An 18,334-nucleotide genomic window follows, 5' to 3' on the forward strand; every position below is an offset into this window, starting at 1 on the left:
GACAAAGCATGACACAGACTTCCTGGGTTTTTTTCCATAAGTATTGCAGAAAAATATTTTGTGACTTTTCCCCCTGACTTTGAACCCAAACCATAATATTTATGTTTAATTAAAGTTATAAGGATCCTATATAAAATTGAGATATAAATAACCTGTTAAATGGATAAAAGGATTTATCCTATTAAATCAGGGATATTTCCCTCTCTTTCATGAGTTCTGTAATCTCCCCTGACTTCAGAAAAGCTTATGTCGAATGGATACCAGGATTAGAATTTACAAAGAGTTGGGCTTTGTGTAATACTTGCTGGTAGAACGGATGGCCTGCATTTAACTGTGAGGAAAAGATTGCCTTGCACATAGCAGCTGATCAATAAATGATAAATACTTGATAAAACATTTTTTCCCATCAGAGGTTTTTCTCCCCCCCATAAGCTGTTTATGAATAAATGCACTGAATAATTTGAGGTTTACCCAGCTTATTTTCACTGTTCTTTAGTGGGCACTTAACTAGATGAAAGTAGTAGTATTTAAGGTAGTGGAAGGAGCAACAGACTGTGGTCTGGGGACTATGAAAAGTTAGCCAGGTTGCTGTATTAAAATTACTTTGTCTTGTATTTGTGAACTTGAAACTGAGTCGTCTTCAAGTGTAAACGGGTGGATTCTCTAGAATTGTTTCCTCTTCAATTCTTTATGCCTTCCTTGCTTTTTAGCAGTATTTATACTAGGAACTCATTATACAATTAGTAGAAACTAGTCTCTCTCTTGAAAATACCTACAACAGTAGTAAAATTCTGTATTTTACTGAAGCAGGCCAATAGTTGATTAGAAAAATGGAAAAATTTTTTAATTTTTAAAATTAATTTTTAATTTTAAATTTTAAAATTAAAAATGGCTTGCTGAGCAGACAATAGAAAATTTACTAGATCATTGGTACATGAAGAACACATATTTAGATGTTTTAGAGTTATTTTGATACTGTTATATTATTAAATTTGAGATTATCTGGGGCAAATAAAACTCACCATTTATATGAGGTTTTTGTGTTCCTTTAGAATCAGAATATTTTACAACTCCCAGAGAACAGATTTTTAAAGATGTCTCAGTAACATTTTCTCCTAATTTTCCTAGGCTGTATGTGCACCCAGACTCCCCTTTCACTGGTGAGCAGCTCCTCAAGCAGATGGTGTCCTTTGAGAAGGTGAAACTCACCAACAATGAACTGGATCAGCATGGCCATGTAAGTACAGTGCCCTGGGTTATGTGGATTCCCTGGGATGGAATGGAGAAGTCCCTCAGAACTTCCTCGGTCTCAGTCTCTGCTTCCCGCCCCCTCCCCATCCCATCTTCCATCTCTCAGTCATTCTGTGAGAACATTCACGTGCTGTTCCGCGAACCCCGACTGCTCTTCTCAAGAGGTCACTTACAGGGGTGCTGTATGCCATTTCTGTGCAAGAGGGTCTGGAACCTTCGGCACTGTGAATTTCCTGACTGCAACTACTTTACTACTGCACCAGCTACACAAAGGGAACGGGCATTCTGGAGGCTATGATAGTTCCTGGGTTAAACATCTGATTTCTGTCCGTGGTATATTAGGTACCCCAGTGTAAAGGAAATGGGGCTGACATCTCCTCTGGGGATTTCCCCAAGTGTGTTTTGTAGAGCTTGTTCATGTGAGACACGGTAGAACAAAAGGGTTTTGTGTCCAAATAAATTTGGGGAAGTGCTCTTTACTCATTATGTACCCCTATTGTAGAGAGTCTTATGAATATTAAAGCACAGAGAAATCTTGAAATTAAAAACAAAGCAATATGATTTTGTGTCATAAGGAGTTCATCAAAATATGGAAAAAGAGAAATTGGAATTCTGAGTCCATATCAATAATTAACAGCATAAATAGCCATTGACACAGGCCTTTACACATTTGATAAGTCTGCTTTGTAAGGAACAATGATGTTATTCCATGCTCTAAAAGATTTATATAAAAATTGTTTTAGATTTTATGCTAAGAAAACTTTAGACTTGCATACTTCTTTTTGATAAGGAGAGGACTGTTTCTTTGTTTTTTTGCCGCCATTTGTCAGAAATCACATTGGCACTTCATTGGTTGCTTCCCTTGGCTTAGATATTTTGATATAATTATTCTCTCTCTTACCCCTTAATTAAAACTCTTGTTACTCAAGGTTTTAGTTTTTATTGGATCTATGCAATTTAGAAGTTCAGAACATTTCTCAAAAAGGATGGCTATAAGTAGATGTGAATTAGAGAGTTCTAGCCAATGGTTTCAAATGGTTTGATTGAAACTGGAACCAAATAAATCACTTTAGGCGTTGCCACCACCCATTTGCCCGCAAGAGGCCTTGTTTATCATGACCAAATCAGAGTAACCAGGTTAACTCACGATTCTGCTAGTGGTACTGTTGCGATGTTGCAAATAGGTTAATAGGTTTCTGTTATTTTATGTATTGGAAAAGATAATTGACTTTTATCTTTAAGAATGTTGGGATAATTGTCTTTTTCTGCTTTTTTAAAAAGACGTTTTCATTGATAGATTTTTTTTTTTTTAGGTTAAAAATGATGAAGTATCTGGGAGACATTTTCTGCAGGCCAGATCATTCTTAATGTCATATTAAATTAATTCATATTAAATTCATATGAATTATAATTCATATTATGATTCATATTAAAATTTCTTGACTCCATTGAAATCTTTGCAGGGAGAAACAAAATTTTTTATGGTTGTGGTATTTTCCGTATGTGAAGCTTTTACTTATTTATTTTTAATTTTATTATTATTTTTTAAAACGTTGAAGAAAGTCCTGGAATAGTTGTTGTTGTGGTTGTTGTTTTTTAAGATTTTATTTATTTGAGAGAGAGAGAGCAAGAGAGCACAAGCAGGTGGAGCAGCAGAGGGAGAGGGAGAAGCAGGCTCCCCGCTGAGCAGGGAACCTGACACAGGGTTCTATCTGAGGAGCCTGAGATCATGACCTTAGTCGAAGGCAGATGCCTTTTTTTAAAAAATTTTTTTATTATGTTATGTTAGTCACCATACAGTACATCATTAGTTTTTGATGTAGTGTTCCATGATTCATTGTTTGCACATAACACCTAGTGCTCCATGCAATACATGCCCTCCTTAATACCCATCACCAGGCTAGCCCATCCCCCTCCCCCCCTCCCCTCTGAAACCCTCAGTTTGTTTCCCAGAGTCCATAGTCTCTCATGGTTCATTCCGCCTTCTGTTTACCCCCCCTTCATTCTTCCCTTTCTTCTCCTGATCTCCCTGCTATGCTTAATGAACTGAACCACCCAGATGCCCTTACGTGAAGCTTTTAGAAGCACTATTTGGGTCTTTCCAGAAAGACTTGAGAATTCATTTTGAGCTCAGCTGTCCAGAATTAATATGTTTTCCTTTTAATATCAACTTCATGGGTAGAAATAGAAGCAAGCTGTATTTTAGGAGCTCTGACTTCTCATCTGGTTATGCAGGATTAGACCTTGACAAATTATTTAGTCTTAGGTGGTTGTTAATATCCATTTTAGCTTTAATATAACCTTTTGTCACCATAAATAATGTGTTCTGAAAACTACAAGGAAAGATTTTTAGATCCTGTGTCGTTCAGCCAAGTTCTTTGAATTAGTTCTGGAGAAGCCCTTCTTATGGATGCATTTTTCATTTTATAACAAGAAAATTTTTTACTTCAGGGAATTTATTTATTCAGTGAAGCAAAGTTGACATTTCTATTAGTGTTCCTTAGCCCCATGAGGTCTTGAGCAGAGAGTCAAGGGGGCTGAGATTCAGTCTGAGGTTTGAGTTTCTTTGGCACCCTTTCCCGAAGGAAATTGACCTTGAGATGGTGTAAGTAGGGGAGAGGGGACATTATGTAAAGCTTAGGGCTTTTTCCATTGTGTGTGTATATGTGTGTGTATGTGTGAAAATTCTTTCTAACTGTTAGTACCACGTATAATGAATGCTCAGGTTTTTTCTTATATCAGTGTTAGAAGTTTACTTTTGTCACTTTGAGTTTATTCCAGTTTTATGAGTGACCATAAATATTTTGAACTCCTTGAAATAAACACATTATATAAAGAGATGACTTTTTTTTTTTTTTTAAGTCTACTTCAACTCATTTGAAGCTCTCATTTGTTTTAGTTATTCCTATTCAGGAGGATGGCGTGTTCAAAATTCAATGCCAGTTAATGCCCTGTAACTTTAAGTTGGCTTACATCTCAGCACAGGGAGAGACTGATTCTATATTAGTCATCCCACAGTGACTAGTATTTAACTCTGTTAAAGTCAACGAGCAAAAATGCTCATCGACCACACCCATGTTAGCCAAGAAAACAGGGGAGCCGTTAGTTGCAACGACACTGCATGCCATTGACCCTGCTCCTGCCACAGGATGTATCACATGCCTCCCCTGAGAGCCAGGCTCTCTGCTAGGCCCTTGGGATGAAGGGCATATAGCGTCGGCACTGTTATCCCAGGAAGGACATACCCAGTTTTACCAGTTTAGGTAGCTGTCTGAGTGGCAGAGGGGAAGAGATGGAAAAATTTTGCATCTAAAAGTGAATTTTGTTGCTCAGATTTCATAATGGCAAATCATTATATTTTATTGAAAAGATACATGAAAAATACTGCCTTGTTAACAACCATAGTAGGCTCATGATTTCTAAGTATTGGGCAACTTTTACTAGCTATAGGACGGAAGATGGTTATCACTGTCATTCACGTGTGGTTTATAACTGGAAGCCAGGAATTGATGTAATAATAATAACAGTAATATAACGTTATATTATATATATACAATAACAACAAATAATAATAATAATGTTCATGTTTACTGAGCACTTCCTATTTGCTCTGTAATTTTTAAGGGCTACATCATCTAATCCTCCCTACAACTCTGTGAGGTATGTTTTTGCATTGGAGAAAGCAAGGTTGGAGAGGTGAGATCAGTTGGCTCAAAATAAAGGAGCTAGAAAGTAACGGGTTTAGCACTCTAACTGAGGTCTAATACCACACAGCCTTTCTTAATTCTTTGTGTCTCCCCCAACCATAAATAGCAATCTGTCCTCCCAGAATACATAAATTCTTCCTTTAGAAAATTTAGACTGTACATCCTTTGGTCTAACCAGACTAGCAAAAAATATTTTAAAGACTTGATTAAAAAAAAAAAATCGACATCCTTCAGATGACTTTCCCCCCATCATTTTAAAGATTTTTTTTTTTTAATTTGAGAGAGAGAGAGAGAGTGCACAGGGGCGGGGGCAGAGGGAGAGGGAGAAGCAGACTCCGGGCTGAGCTGAGCAGGGAGCCCGACATGGGGCTCCATCCCAGGCACCTCCTCCCCCCATCATTTTAGAAAGGACCCTTGAAACAACCTGTATTGTGTACAGTTGTTTTGATAAAATGTGATTTCACAGCTATGACTCTGCAGCACATTATGAAAAGGATGAATGGAAAGGGTATATCCTGATCTTAAAGCTTGAATTTGAAGCTGAGATCTTATGGCTCTTTCTTTGCCTCATTGCACTTTGGCCTGTTTAGCAATATAAATACTTAAAATTCAGTACTTCCCATCTCTTCATCATAGATCATTTTGAACTCAATGCACAAGTACCAGCCGCGGGTGCACATCATTAAGAAGAAAGACCACACAGCCTCATTGCTCAATCTGAAGTCTGAAGAATTCAGAACATTCATCTTCCCAGAGACCGTTTTCACAGCAGTCACTGCCTACCAGAATCAGCTGGTAAGTTCAGTATTCACCATTCGTTTCCTACATAAGGGAAAGATTTGGGAGCTGCTTTCATTTTCTTGGCGAGAAGGGCTATCCCAGTACTCCAAACTGAAGTTTACTCTGGTGAGTGCTCTTGAGTATCAGCCCCAGCACCTCCAAGCGTGTTGAGTGACCATGACTCAAGGTTATCGAGGTCTGTGTTATACCATCTTTTCTAGAGTCTTTATACCCTTGGTCAGGTTGTTCATTGCCCACTCTCCCACCCAGACCTGTCCCATCTGACTTCTCAAATTTTCTTCTTGAGCAAATCACCTGCTTCCTTTTTCTCGTTCTAGTAGAGACTCTTGACGAATATACCCATACACTCACTGCTCCACAAAACCTACAGGTTCAGTTTTTCTGCTACATTAACACACGTATTCCAGCCAACCACACGAACTATCGATACTTCCGAAATTTTGGCCAGCTTATTCAGCTGTGATTTAAGGTAATTCTAGTAAGAGGATTTTAAATGTCTCTTTAGATAACAAACTGTAGCATGTAAGCAGTGTATATTTAATTAACTTCAAGATCACTAATTTATAATATTGAGTTTTATAGTTTCTACTCTTTGTTACAGATCACATTTCAAGTTTATGCATTTCTTCATCCATAAGTTTCAGTCCAACTCAGTAAATAACTATCAACGTCAACTATCAACGTCTGAGGGCTGGATGCTGGTAGATACTTCCCCATATATTTTCTTCTTTCCCGGTCAGCATAACCTTGAACGCTGGGGGTAACAAGAACATTCTGTCGTGAGGAAGCTGAAGCTAAGAGAAGATAGTAACTTTTCACGGTCAGGAAGGACCAGAAATAGAACTCCTCTGATACACTTCAGTAAAAGGAACTCATTCAGTTTACTTGACAAATTTGGTTGTTTGTGGCCTCTCTAGGTCTTTGTAGCTTGCTTTTATTTGGTCCCTTTTAAGGTAGCCAGGACTGTTGCCCTCCTCTTGTTTTGCCGTTGTTATATTTTGGGTTCTGAATGAGTAATTGTAAGGTGATGTCTGATAGATGGTTCAGAGGCCAGAGTGGGATAGGTCAGCCAGAGGAGATATGGTGTTGTGTGTCTCGAGAAAGGTAAGAAGGTGAAGCTGACAGCCTAGGTACCCCTACACAAATGAGGAAATGGGAGCACAGGGAAAGGATATGAGCAGAAGGTAGGAGTGGATGTGTGTCTGTAAGGCATAAGCGCCTATAATTTCTGTATGACTTGGAGTAGATTTTACTTCACCACTGTGGCTGCCATTTTCCTTACCTGTTAACTGGAGCTAAGAACTGCCCAGAACATCTTGGGAATTCCTGTGAGGATCAGATGTGGTGCTGTGTAAACATGTCTTTGGAAACTGTCAGGCACCCTATAAATAAGGCATATGGCTACTATCGGACTGTCTCTGGAGTGTTCAAAGAGGATCTGTCACTTTTTTGGATTTTAAAATGTTAGTGGCACATTTTTTAAATGAGATAAATGAAGGCACAAATGTTATCATACTAATCATCTTAAAGTAAAAGCAAAGTATTAAAACTTTTTGGTTACCTCTAAGGTTACAACACAAGAGTAGAAACTTCCAGAGAATGCCCAAGCTAAAAAGTTGGGTGTAGATTGAAGTCTACAGGGGTGTAAAACCCTAATATTGTTTCACTGAGAATCTGAAACATATCCCAGTTTTTATCTGAGGACACATGTAACACAGATATAGATTCAGAGAACATTCCTGAAACATTCGTTTTACATGAATTGAATTTATAGCTTTTATACTATAAGACATTAGATTTGCACTTCTGCAAGAAGTCTGTTAATGTTTGAGAATAAACCAAACTTGTCATGTGAAAATTTCATTGCTTTTACCAGAATTCTCTATAAAGAAAACCATAGAATATAAAGAATAGGTAAATTGGTTTTTTTAGTGAAAATTACAGACTGAAGAAAATTGAAGGAAAGTTTCTAAGAATTAGAAACTTAGATTTAGTTTAATAGGTGAAGGAGCAATCCTGAATAAATGTTGGCAGGACCTCTCAGATTATGGTACATTGGAATAGGAGGTTTTATCTACATAATTGTAATAATAGCTAATATTTGGGTACTTACTATGTGCTGGGTACCATTTAAAGTGCATTGTCTTATTTAATCTTCACAACGATATTATGAAATAGGAACAAACAGTATTTGTATGTTGCATTTACAGCTGGGAAAATTGAGGCATGGGGTTAAATAACTCATCCAAGGTGACCTTGCTGGACCTCGCCTGCCCTGTTTCTCTGTATATGTACTTTTCTCCTTCCCTGAATCATTTGAAACTAAGTAACATACATCATGATACTTTACCTGTTAATACTTCTACAAGTATATGCTGACAATAAGAATATCACTTTTGTAAGCACAATGTCTTTTTCACTGCTAAAAAATTAATAAGTTATTCCTTAATATCTTCTAAAATTCAGTTCATATTAACATTTCCAGGAGGGACCAACAAATGTTTTTTATAACCTTTCATTTCCCCCTTTTGAACTAGGATCCAACTAATAGTCATGGCCTGGGTTTATTACTTTTAATTGAGAAAAGATCTCTCTAGATTTTTTCTCAGTATCTCATTTAATTCTGACACTACTCTCCTGAAGAAGGCCCCAGAAGCCGCATTTTGTAGATGAGAAGGCAGGTTCAGAGTGGTTAAATACATTTTCCCAAGGTAACGAATCTGGTAAGTGACAGAACCGTCTTCTGGGTCTTAGAGCCTCCTTTGATGACCTAACTAGACTGCAGGCCCATGGAAGTGACCACTGACAGTGTCAAGGTTTAGAAAATGAATTTGAAAATGTTGCTAAATTAAAACAGACTAAGGTACTAATAAACACACATCCTAACATAAGTTGTTCTTCTTGCAAACATTTATTTCTAATTGAGATTATAAATGGGCTCAAAATCTAGTTACCAGTTCCTAGCTCTCATTCACTGCATCATTAAGTGTGAAGATTAATAGGATTAGTATATCATTTCATTGCTAAATAACCTACAATAGAAGTGATTAGATTCAGAACTAATTTTTCTCAATAGATCCTGCTATGTCTGAGTTTATTTCTTTACATCCACCTTTAAACCATAATTTCCATGCCATGTATATATTTAAATTCAGGTAATAAAGATTTCCTTTGGTATACTGAAAAGCCAGCTTTGCAAATGGTTTAAAATCTCATAAGACCAATGAAAATTCACATTCAATAAACATATGTGGGATGAATAAATCAAATTGGGGGCTAGTATTTTCATTAGTCTTAAGCAATTTTCTAAACTTACCCTTGATTCTTTCTCAAGCCTCCCCACATATACCACTTTTTCACAGCTGTACCCATGCTTGTGTACTATTTTCCTATACCAGATATATAATAAAATAAATGTATAGGAAATAAACATGTACTTAGCGTAAGTATTAGAATTTTTCCATGCACAAAGAACAGAAAGAAAAGAGAGGAAGATTTAAAAGTTCACATCTAGGATCACCTTCATATCTCTTAAACTTTGGACAGGACTGTTGTTTTTATATCTATTAAAAGCGAAATCAGTTTCCAACAGAATCTGTGAAAAAGCTTCTCATTTATTGTGGCTGGTAGTTTTATTTGTAAGTAATGAAAATGGGGCATATTTTGCTATTTTTTTCTCTTTTTTTTTGCAAGGGAATGATTGCATTTCTTTACATTATTAGATAAAACCTAAATACATTACACTTTCAACAAACTATTTTATAATTTAAAATTTAAAGGTCATATATTGTTTTTGAGCAGGCAGACTATTGCTGTAGAGTTGAAGTGTAGGTCAGGTTTCATTTTTAAATGCCTTTGGACAGATCTTTTCCTGATAATTGGAGAAATGGTCTCTGAGGGCCAATTTCACCTTGTGGCTGGGAACCACAGCTGGATTCAGAGTCCAGTGATATCACTGGGAATAATAACCACCAGGAAAGGTCCCCTTCTCCTCAGTGCAGCTGGAAGTGTCAAAATTTGCTCTCTAGTTTTGCACACATTTGTTATCTGTAGATAAAGGAGATGTTAAGAGTGAAGTCCTATATTATTGAGATAACAGGTGAAAAAACAGTGGCGTGTTCTGGCCTGAATTAGTCTGTGATTTGCATATACGCAGCACACACAAAACTGCGGGATTTCATAAGCATGCAAGCTGCCCTATAACGCTTTTTCCTCACAAAAAACATTGCTGCTTTTAAATTTTGCCTTTGAGTTATAAGCTGTACTTGTAGTTTCGTATTTTTTATTTTTTAACATATTGGCTATTTGGGGATCTTTTGCAGTATCCCCGTTGACATGGATGAAATCGTTTGACAGCGTTACACATAGTGGCAGGGATTCTGTAGTAGGGAACAAATGAAATGAAGTCCAGCCGAGATCACTGTAACTTGGGTCCTTTCTCTCATCAATTCACAGATGTATAACTTTTTTAGTTCTCCCAAATAGCATAAAGGGATATGAAACTGTATCTTTAGAAATGAATTTCTTTCTATGTTACTGCTAGTTTTTATTGAAATATCCATGGAATAAAATCTATGATTGTATGATTACCTGATTACCAGAATGTTAAAATTTTGCTGTTTAAAAATTATTTTAAAGTTAGAAAACAAAATAAAATGCTATTTAGGTAAATTCAGGAAGAGTTTTGCTAGTCTATAACTGGTAAAAAGATGAAATCCCATTTCTGATTGCTTGTCCTTGAAGCAAATTTCAACAAACATTTCTGGGGTTCTTATGGTTGACACCCCAGTAAACCCAGAGACTAGTGATGGCACAGTGAACGCAGCGGGTACATTAAGAAGTTTAACTCACAGTCCTTGTGCTGCTAATCAGTACTCCATTAAACCTGTTTGAAATTGTAGTGTTACTCCAGGCCCCCCCTACAATTTTAGTAATAAGGCATGCATTCAGCTTTTTTCCCTTTAACTTTCAAAAGCAGTTATTTTCCCTGGAATTAGATAAAATGGTCTATAGAGAAAGTAAATACCTGTTACTGTCTTAAACTCCATTTCTAATTAGCACACTGAAGTCAAATCATTGCTGTAACTAATTGGTGAATCTAGGTGTATGAGAGTACCTCATTCTATTCTCGAACCTTTCCTATAGTTTAAAATTATATCAGAATGTGAAGAAAAAGAAAAAAGTTACCAGTGATCTGCCTGGGTATTATGAAAGAGAGACTAATAAGATTTTAGAAATAGAAAATTCTAATAATGAGAGAAAATTCCAAAGAAATCTGAATACTTGTTGAATGTAATTCACTTCTCAGAGTTGTGGCAGTAATATTAGATCTGGTGACATACCGCTTGAATAACACACATGCTAAGAGTATTTATTCTCTATGAGAGTTGTCATGGTCTGAGCCAATAGTCTTTTACCTTTTGGAAATAATGAAGAAAAGCACATACAATTTTCAAAATCCTTTACAGGGACAAAGCAGATCAAAAGTCCTTTCATCATGACAGCAGAGAGAGAATACTCTGTATTCTTTTAGTGTGTGAAGACTCCAGCAGAGCTTCATACGGTTCACATCTTAGAGGAATGGGTGTTAAAGGACTTCTTTCAAAATTACGTTTTCCATCAGATATCTGCCACTGTCTCCGTGAAATGTTGTCTACTCACTTTTAAATTTTATTAATTAGCTCATAGGAATTGACTTCAAAGATGACTTTATTGTTCCATCTCACAGTTTCCGTTTGAAATTTTCATCTGGGTTTGGTTCACCCTTAAGTCACTAACACTGCAGTGGGCGTGCTGTCACCCCCCCCCCCCTTTCAGTGGCATGTAAATCACCTTCAGTTCTGGTAAGCTACGTGTCCCTCTGCTTGTGCCTTGCCGTTTGAAGCTCCATTAGGGCAGGGCCCACGTGTTCTTTATCTTTGCACCATCCAACACTTAGCATAGTGCATGATAAGTCATCAGTCCTCATTAAATATCTGTGGATGCATTAATTTGAAAGCATTTTCATGAACTATAAAGCGCTTTAGAAACATAAGGCATTTTAACTTCTAATTATTCAATAGAAAGGGACGCAGCTCCTGTCTGAGGATTTAAAACTCTGGTTGGTGTTTTATAGTCATAGAACATACTATAATTGCTCGTGCTTTAGAAGATGCTTACAGTTTACATGAAACAAATAAAAGTTTTCTCCTGCGTCCTGAAAATGGACCTGCAAAACTAAATCATAGTCTGAAAGATGACTGAAACAGACTTCACCCTTGAGAAATCCATGGCTATCAAAGTGGTGGCAGTGGGTTCTCTGCAAACTCTGGATGGCCACAGTTAGAGGCCACCTCAGAGGTTCCTGTGTATTTCTTTATATGCAAATTAAATTAGCTGTTGTTATTCACTAAGAACAGTTTTCTTCCTTCCTTCCTTGTTTACCATGTTCATTAACTAAGCTGAAAAGGAAATTAGTAAAAAAAATTTTTTTTTGGCTGCACTGGAGTGAAAAGGCTAACAGTGAGCATTTGTGAGACACTGTCATGCACTCTTAAAAATGAATACTATCAAATAATCAATCTTAGAACTGGCCGACGTTCATGACAGAGAAGGGTAGTCTCTGGATAGGATAGTGTGGGAAGTTCTATTTTAAGTGAGGTAAGTAGCTTTTTTGCAGCTTGTACATTGGTTAGCTCATATTTAGAAAATTAAAGGGAAATAATGCCTTTCTTTTGTAATGAAAAAGGCAATTCTTTAGGTGTTAATGATTTAAAATGAGTAGCAGATACACTCTGATCAGAGAAAAAGTTGTGTTTTGGTGAAAGAGTATTTCAGGCTATCTCTTTTGATTGTGTTTAGTGCTTATGAGGAGGACATGCCTTAACCTATAACTTTTTCTCCAGATTAAGACTGTTTTGTGCATCTCTCTCTAAAGATTAATGTGGGTTCTTGTTCTGATACCAGTGGGCTATGACTCTCTTTAAAGGTGTCTATGGTTCTAAATCAGAGAGTGATTACCTGTGTCTTGGTCCTCCTGGGTTCTTTTTGGCTCTAATCAGGAATTTTACAAGTTGAGTATCTTTTAATCGGTGTTAATTTTTTTTTGCTTCACAACCTAATGTCTGTGTCTTTGGAGGCACAGTGCATATGATTTAATGGATCTTTTTACATTAATATTAATACTGTGGGAATTATGACTAGCACATTTTAGATACTTAATACTTCAGACTGATTCTTATTAGGGAATATTTTCTTTTATATAAGCACAGAGTCTATAAATAGCATTGTATGGGAGGATAACAAAAGACTGGTTGATTCTAATTTAGTCAGATGGAAAGGGGAGCAGGGGTAAATTTCTATTCTGAAAGCTTTGTATCATGTATTTCTGTCACGTATTTCAACACAGTATTGGATGTGAAGCTGTTACTGGCCGTTTTATCTTTTTCTCCATTATGTTACATATATGTGTGCATAGGAGTCACAAATGATGCCGCCAAGTTAGCAGGAGGCTACATTTTTGTTTGTATTCCCCATTACCCACCAATGCTGGCCTGATAGACAGCTCTCCCTTTCCCCGGGCGAGCCCTAGCCTTTCACTGCTCTCTTAAATTCTTCACCATGCAGCCACACTGTTCACAAAAGTCCCCTTCCCTCATTGTCTCTATCCGTTGACCTTCAGGCTGTTTTCTAGGACCAGCCAGTCCTCAAATCCCTCACCTCTGAGGCCCTCCCTGACCAACTGTCCCACCCAGCTGTGAATCACCCCTCCTGTGAACTTCTCTCTCACTTTCCACCCTTCTCATGATCCTGAGAAACATTAAGTATTCTTGCGGCGGTGTGGAAAATGAACAGACTCTTTATTTCTGATTTTACTTCCTTGACCTCGAAAATGATATTGTTCTGTTACCCATTCATTCCTTTGCAGATAACCAAGCTGAAAATAGATAGCAACCCTTTTGCCAAAGGATTCCGGGACTCCTCCAGGCTCACTGACATTGAGAGGTAATGAGAATTTTGTTTACTTTTTTGTCCAGATAAGATAAAGAGAAGAGTGAGTTTGTAAGAACACACTCCTTTCAACGCCAAAGTGCCATAACCTTACTGTAGCTAGTCTCCGATCCCCAGCCCACCTTCCCTTCCACCGAGAAGCCCTGTAGACACGCAGCTGCTTAAGCCCTGAAAGCTGCTGCACCTGCGTCTGTTCTGTGCTGTTTCCGAGGAAGTGGTTTCTTTGGTCAGGACATTGACTCAACTGTAAAAAATAGGGTTTCTTCCTTATCAAAGACTCCATCCTTTTGATGATATTAAGCTTCATCTCTTGAGTGGCTGGGGAGAAATTTCTCCGCAGAGAAATGGAATCTTGATAGCCCTTGCCTTCTGAAGTGGACATGTTTGCTGGCATGAAGAATATGAGTAGTTTGGAACTTTGAAGCAAGGAGATGTCATTTAATTCAAGGCATGTGTTTTACGTGTGACAGAGTCTCCTTTTATTTAATAGGAGAGACATCAGGTCTCGGGACCTTTAAGAAGACAAGTGACAATCATGTGCCTGTAACTTCACTTTTTACTTGATTAAAATGGTTTACACAATGTGAGGTCATATATGTGGCGAGGAATGACTATGTTGAGATCCATAGCTTGCCCGTGGGAATGTCAAAAAAAATGATGCGTTTTTTTAGGGAGAAGGTTTTTCAACCTGATTATTTATATCCCTTACACATACTCTGTAACTTTCTGTACTTCTTTTTTGTGTGAGAACATTTAAGCTCTACTCTCTTGGCAGATTTCAGTTATACAATATAGTATTATCAAGTCTGGTCACTGTTATACATTAGATCTTTAGACCTTATTCATCTTCTGTACTTCTTTCATGTGGCCCAGAGTCTTTGACAGGTGGTACACTCTAGCCACCAGCCCTCTGGTGTAGTTTACCTCCAAATCTTTGTGTGATTTCCTCCCCACCAACGGCTGCATTTCTGTCGCACTCTTTGTTACCTGATGCATGGTCACATCTCCTGACCTCGGCACTTCTCTCCAACCTGTCCAGGAAATGCAGAGGAGGGGGTCATTGCCTGTTTTAGCAATAGCTATCTGATCCTTCCCTCTGCCCTCCCCAGTAGCAGAGCGTAGCAGGGTGGTTTTGATTTGGAGGAAAAGATATAGAGGCTCAGTGGGGAGGCAGAGAAGCCAGTAGGAGAGGCTGAAAGTGGAGCAGGTGCTGTGGGATTTGAGTAGAAGAGAGAAATGAAGTCATTGGAGAGCTTGACAAATGGTTGAGGGTGCTGAGATCAGGGAAGGAAGCTTGAGCTTGTGGTTGAAAGTCCACTGCAGACTGCAGAGAGACACCAAATGGATAGCTCTCCAGTGAGGTGGGACACAGCACGCAGATAGGCCTTGACACCCAAGTCAGCGAGAATGTGGCGTCAGCAGTGTGGGTGACACACAAGTCCACTGACAAAGGCTGCTGTCATTCAGGCATGACCTTTTTCATCTCTTATTTCTGGAGAGCCAGAAGCAATGATTCCAACTGGACGTATACAGGTTGGATTAAAGGTGAACTTCTCCATTTCAGTCAGGTAGCAGGTAAGAATGAAGACAGTGGCTCAGTGGGACAGTAGTGGTGGGTTTTTATAGTGTGTACCTTATCTTCTGTCTCTGATCAAGGGGTGAGCATGATATACTGGAAGACAAACTCATGGGTTAGAGTCCCAGCTCTGCCTTCTACTGGCTGAGTGACCCTGGAGAAGTCTCCTAGCCTCTGTCCCCTCATCTAGAAGATGGGAAAAATAACCCTGCTCATTCAAAGATTTATTATGAGAACTAAGTAAGGTGACATTTATGAAACACTTTTTAAATCTAAAAATGTGAAATAATTATATTTTTTTGCCCCAACTAAGTGTACTTCTAATAGTCTTAATAAACTACTCCTAGGGTAAAAATAGCCCCTTATTTGCACGTGTGCTCACGAGATACGAGTCCCCAGACTGACTGCCCTTTAGAACAGCAGACTTGATAATGCATGCAGGCACATTTTCCACTTATTGAATAAGCATCCCGATGTGGGGAGCACTCACATGTCCATGAAACTGAGTAGCTTTCAGTGGTCTGAGGGCGAAGAGAGCATCTTCTGTGACCAGCTGAAAGTTTGCGGGATGACCTAAGTAGTGTGAAATTGGCCAAGATTTTGGATTTCATTTCCAGGTATTTAGGTCTGAATTTTCCCTAAACAGCCTTTGGGGATGGGTCAAATCCGATCAATTGATCTTTAGAGACCTAAAGAAATTAAATTAGTCTGGAGTCAGTTACTGCACTAAACCATCTAGTAATTGAATTGCTCCTTGTAACTGATTGAAAACAGCCCTATCTGTAACAATATAGGGGACTTTTCCTTATAAGAGATCTGAGACAAAAACACATCTTTTTATGACATGATGACAGAAATTGCACTTTTCTAACCTAATTGAATATGATGTTATAAATATGTGACCTTAATGATTTCAAGTTTCCTGTTCCAGATTTACGACTTCTGTGTGGGACTCCTAAACAAAAATGCCTTTGGGACTGGATCTGTTTGCCTTATACCTCCAAACTCATTGTATTATTTCTTCTACAATTGCTCAAGCTCTTGGGATACTGTATAAAGCCTAGCAGTTTTCCTGCTCTCATTTTACTAGGTTCTGTTCAGACACTTGACTGTCTCGCGTGCTCCGCGTGTACCCTTCCTCTTCAGTGACAGCATCCCCTTCATTTGTAAAAGGAAACCCATCTCATTAGCAAAAGTGGAAAGCATTTTCATTGGAGGCGTTGCACATATACCTATAACAGACAGCTTAGAAGGAAACCAAAAGCCCAAAGGGATTTCTTAGTATCACCGAATTCATAATTATTGAGTTCAGGGAAAGAATTATCTGCTGGTCTGTCAGATAATAAACAGGATGTAAGTTGGTGTTTTTTTTGGGGGGGGGAGGGCACTTTGTACAGTAAGTGAAAGCACAGTGTTACTTTTGAGAAAGGAAAAATAACTAGGAGGATTTTTTCAAAATTAAGTTTCTTTTGTTAGGTTTCTTTTTTTCCCAAAGAGAGTTCATGCTCATTGCAGAAAAATACTAACAAGTAAAAAGAACATAAATAAATAACAAATCCCATTCACTCGGGGATAGCCACTGGCAAAGACTTATATATTCTTATATATTCTTCCAGGTACTTTCTTATGCATGTACGAACATTTACTTCCTTTCAAGTTTACACACATACTTTCTTTACTCATTTCCCCTTAATATCAGTAGATACATGTCTGTAGTATACTTTTTAATGGCTGCCTAATTTTCCACTGTGTATGATCATTTATTTGACCAATCCTATATATTAGTTATTTAGGTTTCCCACTTTTTATTATTACAAACAGTGCTAGGAGGAAAATATATATCTTTACCCATATTCTTCATTATTACCATAGGATAAATACTAACAAATAAAAATGCTGGGTCTAGGGATATACTTTTTTTAATTTTAATGTTTAATTTTTTGGTGTCAAATAGTGGTTTTATTAAAGGGAAGAAAGGGATATACTTTTTTTAATCATAATGGTTTTTTTTATTGTTAAAAATTTGGGAAAGACCTAAATATTCCCTAATAGAAAAATGGTTTGATAAATGTATATGGCCATGCAATGGAATTTTAAAAAATCATGGTAATGTACACAATATAAAGTTTACCATTTTGATCATTTTTTAATTCAGTGGCATTAAGTATATATTCACAATGTTGTGCAGCCATCACCATTTTACATTTCCAGAATGTTTCCAACATCCTAAATAGAAAAATCTGTACTCAGTAAACAGTAACTCCCCATTCCTCCTCCCCCCGCCCCTGGTAATGTCTGTTCTACTTTCTGTCTCTTTGAATTTGCCTAGTTTAGATACTTCATATAAAGGGAAAGATAATACATGTTTTTAAGGCTTTTTGTACAAACTGCCAAGTTTCCCTCAAGAATGATTGTCCACGTCATGGTCAACGGTGCGCATTTCTTGTACCCTTGTCAAACATAATCACCATCTTTTCATCTTTGCCAATTTGATAGGTGAAAATTTGTACTTTTGTAAATTGGCCTGTTTATGTCATTAGCTCTTTTTTTTTCTTTTGGATTGTTCATCTTTTCTTTCACTGATCTATATAAGCTACTTATATATTAATCAGTATTTTTATTGTTTGTATATATTGGAACCATTTTATCAGTTTGAAATTAGCTTTTTATGTATGTTTTTGATAAATAGAATATTTTATCACCAAATCTGTTTTCCTCTTACTTTATGATTTCTATCTTAAGAAGAGGTTCCCTACTCCAAAACTCGATAAATATGTAAATATTCAAGTACAGATATCTGTCACTTTACTGCTTTCTAGTTTTTTATTTAAAAACTCATACAGTATTTATTGTGGTGTAAGATATAAAACAGACATGTCACTGTATATTTTTTATAAGTGGTTCCAGTACCATGTATTTACTAATATATTCCTTTCCTACTTATTTATAATTCCCCCTATCATATACTAAATTTTTGCCTGTAGTAGTTTTTGTAGTCTCTTTATTGATC

At 37.3% G+C, this 18,334-nt stretch overlaps 1 protein-coding gene across 1 annotated transcript in view; it reads left to right on the forward strand.

The window, feature by feature from the left end:
- The window catches only part of TBX20 (T-box transcription factor 20), a 51,085-nt gene that overhangs the window by 7,500 nt on the left and 25,251 nt on the right, over positions 1-18,334 (forward strand). The window contains exons 4-6 of the mRNA XM_040644109.1: positions 1,129-1,237; positions 5,595-5,753; positions 13,666-13,742. Of these exons, the coding sequence (XP_040500043.1) occupies positions 1,129-1,237; positions 5,595-5,753; positions 13,666-13,742 (345 nt within the window). The remainder of the gene's footprint in view (positions 1-1,128; positions 1,238-5,594; positions 5,754-13,665; positions 13,743-18,334) is intronic.

The sequence above is a fragment of the Ursus maritimus genome, unplaced genomic scaffold, assembly GCF_017311325.1.
Source record: "Ursus maritimus isolate PB19 unplaced genomic scaffold, ASM1731132v1 scaffold_3, whole genome shotgun sequence".
Lineage (NCBI taxonomy): Eukaryota > Metazoa > Chordata > Mammalia > Carnivora > Ursidae > Ursus > Ursus maritimus.